This window comes from Mus pahari, chromosome 6 (genome assembly GCF_900095145.1).
Source record: "Mus pahari chromosome 6, PAHARI_EIJ_v1.1, whole genome shotgun sequence".
NCBI lineage: Eukaryota > Metazoa > Chordata > Mammalia > Rodentia > Muridae > Mus > Mus pahari.
In genome coordinates, this window is record NC_034595.1 from 83,489,499 (window position 1) to 83,499,739 (window position 10,241).

General features: G+C 44.5%; 1 protein-coding gene across 1 annotated transcript in view; it reads left to right on the forward strand.

The window, feature by feature from the left end:
- Positions 1-10,241, forward strand: part of Dnajc8 (DnaJ heat shock protein family (Hsp40) member C8) — a 23,774-nt gene that overhangs the window by 12,287 nt on the left and 1,246 nt on the right. The window contains exons 7-8 of the mRNA XM_021200490.2: positions 7,630-7,721; positions 8,830-8,905. Coding sequence (XP_021056149.1) covers positions 7,630-7,721; positions 8,830-8,905 — 168 coding nt within the window. The remainder of the gene's footprint in view (positions 1-7,629; positions 7,722-8,829; positions 8,906-10,241) is intronic.

The following is a 10,241-nucleotide window of genomic DNA, read 5'->3' on the forward strand; positions in this document are numbered from 1 at the left end:
TGGGGGGATGTCCTCTATAATGTCATGGTCATCGTTTCCAGGCTGTGTGCTCAAATCGGTGGCCCTCAAGCTTGTGTTCCTGCTAGACTCTTTAAAAAAAAAAAATTTATGGGGCTGGAGAGATGGCTCAGTGGTTAAGTAAGAGCACTGACTGCTCTTCTGAAGGTTCCGAGTTCAAATCCCAGCAACCACATGGTGGCTCACAACCATCTGTAATAGGATCTGACGCCCTCTTCTGGTGTGTCTGAAGACAGCTACAGTGTACTTACATGTAATAAATAAATAAATCTTTTAAAAAAAAGTTAAGTAAAAGTAAAAGCACTTCACTTGGTTTTACTTAATGGAGTTAATTATACTGTCCAGAACCAAAGTGGACACAGAAGGTGTGTTAAAGTTTTTCTGTGGGTATAATGATTTTTATATCCAAATAGAGTAACTACAAACTTATTTTTATTTGAGATAGGATCTCGTGTTGTCAGACTGTCCTCCAACACCCGGTTTGTATGCTTGTCCTACTGTAGCCTTTAAGCAAGGATGATAGCACAAACCATATGCCTAACCTACTCAGTAACTTTATGTCTTACAAAGGTTGTAAGCACTCAAGAAATACCTCGCTTAGGTTAGTGAGATGACTCCGCAGGTAGAAGTGCCTGCTGCTAAGCCTGACCACCGGAGTGATCCAGGGGCCCACGGGGTAGACGGAGAGAGTGCCTCTAGCAATTGTTCTCTGATCTCCACACACTTGCCATGGCATGTGTTCAGACCCTCCACCCCAGTAAATGTAAGACCTTTCTACAAAATAAGTTACCTGTCTTAATGTAACAAGTACTTTTTGAAACTTCTTCAGGAAAGTAGCTCTCTGGTCCCTGATTCCTGCCAGTGTCTTCTTCCTTCCTGTGTTCTTTGTATCATCAGGCTTCTCTCGTGTGAGTGAGACCTGGTCACACTCCAGTTCTGAACAACAGTTTTACTGGTTGTACTAACACCCAGTGCTCCTCAGTGAGGCTGATTTCCACATTGCTGACTCATAGTTACCTCTGAGCTCCCACATGCTATATTAAGCTAAGATGTTGTTTTGTTTTTGCCTGCTCAGTCATTTCCCATTATATAACTTTATAGCTTTATTCTTCCTGAGCTCTGATCTGTGCTTCGCATTCTCTCCCCTCTTCCCAAAGTCTTGTTTTCCAGTACAGTCCATTAGCAGTTATTCTCAATCTAACAAACAGTTTTTTAGTACTTAATTAAACTTTTCCTGAATCAACAATCTTGAGTTATGACTTCTTAGTAATTCATTAGATGGTTTCATAGTTAAGAGTACATAGGACTTTAGTTTTAATCTACTAGTTTAGTTTAGTTTAGTTTTCCCTTACTTAGGAGCGCTGCAGACTTGAATAAGTGCTTTGGGCTTTTCTGTGTCTATTTTATTGACTTCATCTGGTAATGTGTCCAGATAGTTAGATGAGGTGTCACACACAGAGGCTGTCAGAAGACGTTTGATGCTTCGACTGTGTTAACCTCGACTGTGTTAACCTCAACTGTGTTAACCTCGACTGTGTTAACCTCGACTGTCAGTCCTCCTCTGCATTGAGGTTTGGGTCTCCATATTCAGTTTATGCTAATTACTTGCATTGGTCATTTTGCTCACGCATCAAACTATTTAGATGGAGGTGTCTTTCCAGGGATAGTGCAGGAAGGAGGTGAAGATGGGCTGACTGAGTTGCTCAGGGTTGCAAAGCTAGCATGTGACAAGGTTAGAATCACAAATCAGGACTGTGGGTTAACAGTAGGTCTCCATCTCCCAAAATGGTTCTTTTTGCTCCACGTAGTTTCTCTCCCCATCAATGGTAGCGAGTCAGGAGTCAATCTTATAAATGGCTGAAAGGAGGCTCATCTGGAGGTTTTCCTACAAAAAGTTCATATTTTACTTACTGATGTGCATGAAGAGTTCAGGTCACGCCCATGAACTGCTGATGAACCTGACTTCTCTCTTCCATGCAGTTGTCCATCTTGGTGCATCCTGACAAAAACCAGGACGATGCTGATAGAGCACAGAAGGCTTTTGAAGGTATTTGTACATTTACCTATATTTGAGTGATATATGTTGTCAATGCTAAGGAATGACTGATTGTGGAAAGGCTGTGGGTTTCAGTAAAGCAGCCATGTAAGCAGACTGTCTCCTTGGGGGCTGAGTGTGGAGCTCAGTGCTTGCCTAGCAAGCTTGATAGAGGCCTCTGGGTTCAGTCCTCAGCACTGCAAAGAAAGTGCACATTAATCTTGCTTTGTTAAAACTTTGGTGTCTACCAATATACTTCTATTGCATAGGTTCCTTTTTTTCTTTGCTAAACATAAGTGGGAAACTTTATCAATGTGTTAAATCTAGATGTGGTATATTTAACTTTGAGTGTATATTTAATATTTTTTTCTAAGACTTTCAAGGTCATTGCTATGGTTGTATGCTTTTTTTTTTTTTAATGGGTTTAACAACATTAAATAACTTAACAAAGTAGGGAATTTTTTAGACAGTGCAAGTCCATTTACACTGCCTGAGTATAGCTCAGACTTTGAGAGGGTATTTGCAGAAACAGTTAACTTCAATGTTTTGCATTAGCTGTGGACAAAGCTTACAAGTTGCTACTGGATCAGGAACAAAAGAAGAGGGCCCTGGATGTAATTCAGGCAGGAAAAGAATACGTGGAACACACTGTAAGTATCGCTAGTGCTGCTGTGTTTATAGGAAGTGACAGCAGGCCTGGGGCACCATGTAGAAGGGTATATGCAACCTAGCATTGCAAACCACTGGTCATTTTCTCTATTGGTTAGCTGTGCTGCTCAGGACTAGCCCAAAGCTAGCATCCTTTCCTGAGAGGCGAGGTCAGGGTAAGATGTGGCTAGGACACTGCCACTCCCACTTCCCTGCCAGTCCTGTGTGGTGTTGATAGCCACCTTTGGTCCCCAGCCGAGATGCCATCCTACCTCAGAGAGTGGGGAAGTGGAGCTGCTCTGACCCTGTTGACTCCCTGGTTTGTTGAAGGATTTAGAGATGAGAGAGGCTGTGAGTGAACGTCCAGGTTAACAACAGCAATCTGAAGGCTCAGTTGAGCAAATTAAATAACAGCTTTTGTTTGTTTGTTTAAAATGGGGTCTGGCTGGGTTTGCAGAACAGGATAGCCTGGGCTGGTTTTGACTTCTTAATTCTCCCGCTTTACCTCCTGAGCCATGGGATTATGAGTTGTATGCCATTGTATCCATGTAGAAAGACCTTTGGTTTTTTTCTTTTTTTGGTTGGATTATTTTGAAAGAGGGTCTTATGTAGTTCAGTCTGGCCTTGAATTTGCAATGTACCTGAGACTGACCGTAAATTCTTTTTAAGTGCCAGATTTGTTTATTTTATGTGTATGAATGTTTTGTCTGCATGTATGTATGTGCACCATGGGCATGCCTGATATGCAGGGTGGCATGATTTTCTGGTAGTTTATGGGATGGTTCTGAGCCACTGTGTGGGTGCTGGGAACTGAACCAGGATTCTTGCGGGAGGAGCTGCTGAGCCATGTTAAGAGCACTTGGCCTGGCATTCCTGATCTTTCTCCACATGCAGTTGCTAGGATTGTAGGCACACACCACTGTGCCCAGTTAGAAAGCCCCCCCCTCTTTTTTTACCCAGTAGAGCAAGAATCTCAAGACTCTGTCCAGAGTGACGGATGTCATCAATGGAGAGTCAGTCAGGAGTCCACCTTGGTTTTAAAGAGCTTTGGAGTCTGAATCAGAACTTTGTAGGCAATAACAATAAAGATGGACCCATTTTAGATAAGGTCGAGGAGGGAAAGTAGGAAAAGGAAGGGGCTGGAACCAGGACCTGCTGGTCATGTAGCACACTGCAGTTGTAAGGTCAGAAGAGCATGGGACAGTTCTTTAATCCTCTGTATTTCCTTAGAGTTCCTGGCCACAAGGTGGCAGTAAAGTGTTTCTGAACCTGGCTGCCTCTCATAGGTCTCTGGTGGGAGTAGTTAGTGTCAGTCTCCTGAGCGTATCAATCAGTGCCATGTGAAAATTACGGTTTCCGGGAATTTCACAGTGGAAACTATCAAGAATGTACTTTAGAAGTACTATTTATACTTAAAATGCCGCCCACTTAGTAGAGCCTTCTAAAGCGTGGCAAATGTGCTCTCTCTGACCACAGGTTAAGAAAGCTAAGTGGCCATGTCTAAGGCCGTTGTCTGTGACTCAGCCCTTATGAGTTGGGGACCTCTCTGCTTGTTGCGCTTTCCCTGGTGTCTGCTGTGGGTGCAGGCTAGAGTGGATTTTAGATGGCGCTAGAGGAAGGACCCAAGGCTCCGAGTCTTAGTTGCTTTTTACAGAGTTGTCAGAAATTGTTGTTACTAACGGTGCAGGAGGAGGCTCTTGCCTTTCTCTTACCCCGTGCCTATGGAGGAGTGTGTCATCTTCTCCTTATGGAAAGTGCACATATGTACAGCTCAGTGGCTATTCTCAAAGGACAAGGGCTCATCTTTTGATGAAAAAAAATTGTTTTTAGGTTAAAGAGCGAAAAAAACAACTGAAGAAGGAAGGAAAGCCTACAAATGTGGAGGAAGATGATCCCGAGCTGGTGAGTTGTCCTGGGAGACGGTGGATTAAAGAGAAAGGCCTCCCTAAAGCGTGTAGAAGGACATTGATTGACCTTTTTATCCATCCTGTGTGTGCATATGTTTGTCTTCCATCTGGGTATGTGTTACGTGTATGGTGTGTGTGCAGGGGACCTGGGTTCAGTTCCTAGCACACACACGGTGGCTCACAATGCCTTGTTAAATAACTCCAGTTGCAGGAGATCTGATAGCTTCTCTTGACCTCTGCTGACATTTAAACACACACACATACACATAAGTTAATTAATTAAATAATAATAATAAAAAAACTTGGAAAAACAAGGTGTGGTGGTTCATACCTTTAATCCCAACACTTGGGAAGTAGAGGCAGATAGATCTCTATGAGTTTGAGGCCAGCTTGGTCTATATATGAATTCTAGCACAGCCAGAGCTACATCAAAAACAGTGAGGGCAGGAACTGATGAGTAGAGAGAGGCCATGGAGGGTGCTCAGCCAACTTTGTTATGCAACCCAAGACCACCAGCCCAAGGATGACACCATCCACAGTGGGCTTGGGACATCTCCATCAAACAATGCTGCTGAGCACCACCTTCCTTGAGATTCCTGCACTATGAGAGCAAAGTGGCAGAAGAAGAGAATGTGCAGGCTGAGGCACAAGCGAAGAAATATGAGTCAGAGGTCCAAGTAAACTAGCCTGTGCACCCACGACGCCTGCAGGAACAGAAGTGAGGGATGCTGAAGGCCGGGACACCGGGACAAGCTGTTGGACTGTATACTGCTGTTGGTAATAAGTCTTAGTAGATCCACAACGTCATCTCGCCATGATCACCTGGGAAAATGACTGCCTTTCCTACGGCTAAAACAGACCAAACAGTCCTGCTGACCCTCTGCCCTGGACCTTTGGCACCCTGGACTAGTTCTGGTCTCTCTTGTGGTCAAGTGTAACTCGTGTACAATGAATCCTTTTACTGTCAGCTGAAGAATCAGAGAGAGAGAGAGAGAGAGAGAGAGAGAGAGAGGAGAGAGAAAATGCTGTACAGTTAGGTTTTATGGAGGGAAATTTTTCAACAGATGTTCTGTCCTTTTAGATAATTCTAGCTTGTGTCAAGATGGCATAAAACTAGCCAGCACATACTCAGACACACACACACACACACACACACACACACACACACCCATATATATACACTTGTACATAGGAACTTAGAGGTTGGGTTCTGGGAAGATGGCTTTTATATATGCTTGGTACCTTCAGAGGCCAGAGGAGGACATTCAATCTCTAGGGAATGGAGTTACAGGTGGTTGTTAGCCACTATGTGGATGCTGGGAACTGAACCTATGTCCTGGAAGAGCAGCCAGTGCTCTTAACTGCTGAACCATCTCTTTACCTCACTATTTAGTGCTTTTAAAGATACTAAAATATATTCTGGGGAATTGGCTTGATGGGTCAAATGCTTGCCATGTAAGTCTGAGGATCAGAGTTTAGATCTCCAACTCCCAGCATCCACACAGTGGCTCACAACTGTCTGTGTCTCTAGCTCCAAGGGATTTGACACCCTCATGCAGATACACACACACACACATATTCTCTCTCTATATATATATATACACACACATACATACATACATACATACATATATACATATATAATTAAAATCTTTTTTAAAAAATGAAGTAAAGGGATGGAGAGATGGTTCAGCAGTAAAGTGCACTGTCTGCTCTTGCAGAGGACCTGGGTTCGGTTTCCAGCACCATTGATGGTTCACAACCATCTAGAACTACAAGTCCATGGGATTCAGCGGTGTTTCTTGGCAATGCATACATAATGCACCCACATACCTGTGTAGAAAATGAATACATATAAAAAAAAGCCTTTGTGATTGTATGCCTATGGTCTAGCAATTGGGAGTCTGAGGCAGGGGATTACCCTGAGTTTGAGCCCAGGTTGGGCTACATAGTTAGACTCTGTCTCAAAAAAAAAAAAAAATCAGCCCACAACAAACAAATAAGACATAAACAAAACCTCACTAAACTTACTGAAGGCAAAGAAGTAAAATGCCGACAGGGACCTGGGATGTAATGGCTGTGGTGGGATCTGGCCACTTCTCTTCACTTGCTTCTCTTCAGTAGCAGCCCCTGTAGTAGCAGTAACTGCAACATCCTTTCTTAAAAGGCCCTGGGTGGACTGGGAGTTATATGTGGTGGTAGAGGTTTCATTTAAGAGGGCTTGGGTTTTTACTATAAAAATAAATAGGGTTCTTGGTCTTTATGGTTTCTATTGAATGTTGTGTTATATGCTCATATAAATGCATTGCTTAAGGTATATTGTGTAAGATGAACTGGCTACAGAGACACAACTGGCTCAATCAAGGTAGAACATGTCTGTCCTATGCAGTAGGCTAAGGCAGGTGGCTGCTGATGGTAGCTCTGCACCATGTGTCCCTCAAGGTCTTGGCTCGTCTATGGCTCTGGCAACAACGATGTGGATCTCACCTTCCTAGTCTAGGGTGTCTCATCTTGCTCAGGTGACAAATGAGAATACAGGGGGAAATAGATGCCACTCCTTCTCAGAGCACCCTAGATGTCATATATAAGTACAATGACTAAACTCTTGAGTCACATGGCCATACCTAGCTATGAGCAGGTGATTAGTGTCTTTGTCCCTTTAGACAGGATTGTGGTTTTGGGCATGTGTGTGACTCCATATGTTCTCTATGTAGGATTCAGCATCATCATTCCAAATATTATAAAAAGGAAGAGTAGAGTTTTAGAGAGGAGAGATCCCTATAAAATCCCAAGTGGGGGCGTAAGTGCATCCATGTCCTAACAGAGCGTCTGCAGGCTGGGAGAGGAAAGGTCCCCTGGGCAGCCATCTTTTCTCTCTGAGGGACAGAAGTGTTATTGCTTCTCCCTGCAGACAGTTCAATGCCCAGTTGTAATCTTTAGGGCTCTAAATGTAATTGCTTGATGTCAATGTTGATGTGAAATGCTTGCTTTTATTTTCTTTTGTCCTTAATTTTCTTACAGTTCAAACAGGCAGTCTACAAACAGACCATGAAGCTGTTTGCTGAGCTGGAGATTAAAAGGAAAGAGAGAGAAGCCAAAGAAATGCATGAGAGGTGCATATCTCCGTGTTCATCTTAGTCCCATTTAAATGCACAGATCAGCTCGCTTGGGTCTCTGCGGATTTCCTGATGAATCTGGTAGTAGGGCATTTATGAGACTAAGCTGGAGAGGCAGGGATGCAGCTCGGTGCATCTCTTGCCTAGCATACATGAGACCAGGCTGTCTGAGCCAGTCAGACATTGTAGACTTTTGGGAAACACCGACTACACCTGTCCGTAGGGAATCTGTTTTTATTGAGGAGTGCAGTGTGTTTCCTTCCTCTCTGGAATGCAGTAGAGGTTTTGAGGCTCTGGAGGCCAGAATCGTTTCTAGGCCGCTTAGCTGCAGCTTTGGTAAGTAGGTAGGATTGTAATGGAATAGTTGGACGGGTTACTCTGCTCAAGTGGGATTTCCTTTAATTGTCACAAGTGTGGAGGTTGCCAGGTATGGTGGAACATGCCCACAATCCCAGCACTTGGGAGGTGAAGGCAGAAAAAAAAAATACTCCTGTTCAGACTATTTTTGGCTAAATAGCAAGTCCAAGTCTGGGGCCAGCTTGAATGACTTGAGACACTATTTCAGAGAACAACAAAAAAGGAAGCCAGACCTGGTGGTGCATGCCTTCAGTCCTGGCAGAGGCAGGCAGATCTTCTCAGGACAGCCATGACTGTTACACAGAGAAACAAGAGAGAAGGGGGTGGGGGGAAGGTGAGGCAGAGAGGGGGAAAGAAAAAAAGCACTGGGGGCGATTCGGCCTCTGCATTTCCTTTCTTTTATTTTGTTTTTTGTTTGTTTGTTTGTTTGTTTTTTCGAGACAGGGTTTCTCTGTGTAGCCCTGGCTGTCCTGGAACTCATTCTGTAGACCAGGCTGGCCTCGAACTCAGAAATCTGCCTGTCTCTGCCTCCCGAGTGCTGGGATTAAAGGCATGTGCCACCACTGCCTGGCTTGGCTTCTGCATTTTCTGTTGTCGACTCGAGTAATTACATTTTGCTAGTTGAACTTGTGTGAAATGTCATTTTAGGGTTGGGTTTTGTCATCCGCTGTGTTAGGATGAGGCCTCCCCTGGCTGGGCCTCAGCTCCTGTGAGCCCTGAATAAAGACTGCTCTGCTTCTCCTCCCAGGAAGCGACAGAGAGAAGAGGAGATTGAAGCCCAGGAAAAAGCCAAGAGAGAAAGGGAGTGGCAGAAAAACTTTGAGGTGAGTCATTCTAGACTAAGGAAGCTTGATGTCTGGGACAGACAGGGAAGTGGGTGAAAGTGGGCACTGGAGAAGCAGTCGGGCTGCTTCGCCTTCATAGCTTTCCCCAACATGGGCACTGACAGATGCAGCTACCAAATGGGCCTAACACAGGTGACTTGAGGGTAATGAAGCACCCCAGTTAGCGTTGAGGACAGTTTGTGAAAACAGGCGGGAGGTGAGGGTTGAGCCAAGTTTTCCTATAGTCCAGTCTGGCTTGGACATGAATTCCTCCTCCTCCTCCTTCAACCTCTCAAATATTGGGGTTAAGGGCCACATAGTTAAACTACACACAAACTACTAGAGTCAGGTTCTTCTGACCCAATTTTTGCAGGGAGACTTCTGACATTTTGTTTTTTGGTTTTAAGACAGTCTCACCTTATAGCACAAGGTATCTTGGAAGTCACTATGTAGCTTAGTCTGTCCTTGAACCCCTGATGGTCTGCTTGCCTCAGCTACTCCAGTGCTGAGACTACAGGTACGAGCCACCACACCAGCCCACCCTGTAGCTTCTGAACTGGGTTCATTGCTCTTCAAGGGTCCGACCCAGTCGTGGATTGCATTGGGTCTTTTATAGGAGTTAGAATTTAGGGTAGAGCTTGGTAAACTGTAATTTTTGGCTCTGTTTCTATCCAGCTTTATGGAGAGGGAAAGTGAGTAGCCCATCTGATAATGAGGTAGATCTTTGTGGCCAGAGTAGCTGGTTTGGGGATGTCCCCTCAGTTGTCAGAGGGGCATCAGGAACAAGGTGAAAAAAGAATGGCTGTGTTCCCAGCCAGCTCTGTGGTTAAAAACTAGTCAGCTCCTCATCACTGTACAGTCCTGTCAGGGCACACTAGCCAGCTTTCTGTAAAGGTTAGAAGAGACAAGCTGGGACCAGGCATGATGGGGCACACGTTTTGTCCCATCAGTTGGAAGGCAGCGGGAGGCAGACCTCGGAGTTCATGGCCTACATAGTAAGCTCCAGGCCATTTAGGGCTGCATAGTGAGATGCTATTTTAAAAACATTGAACAGGGCTGGAGAGATGGCTCAGTGGTTAAGAACACTGACTGCTCTTCCAAAGGTCCTGAGTTCAGATCCCAGCAACCACATGGTGGCTCACAACCATCTGTAATGAGATCTGGTGTTCTCTTCTGGTGCTTCTGAAGACAGCTATAGTGTACTTAGAATAATAAATAAATCTTTAAAAAAAAAAATTGAACAAAGTCAGATGTGGTGGTGCACACCTTTAATCCCAGCACTTGGGAGGCAGAGGCAGGCAAATTTCTGAGTTCGAGGCCAGCTTGGTCTACAAAG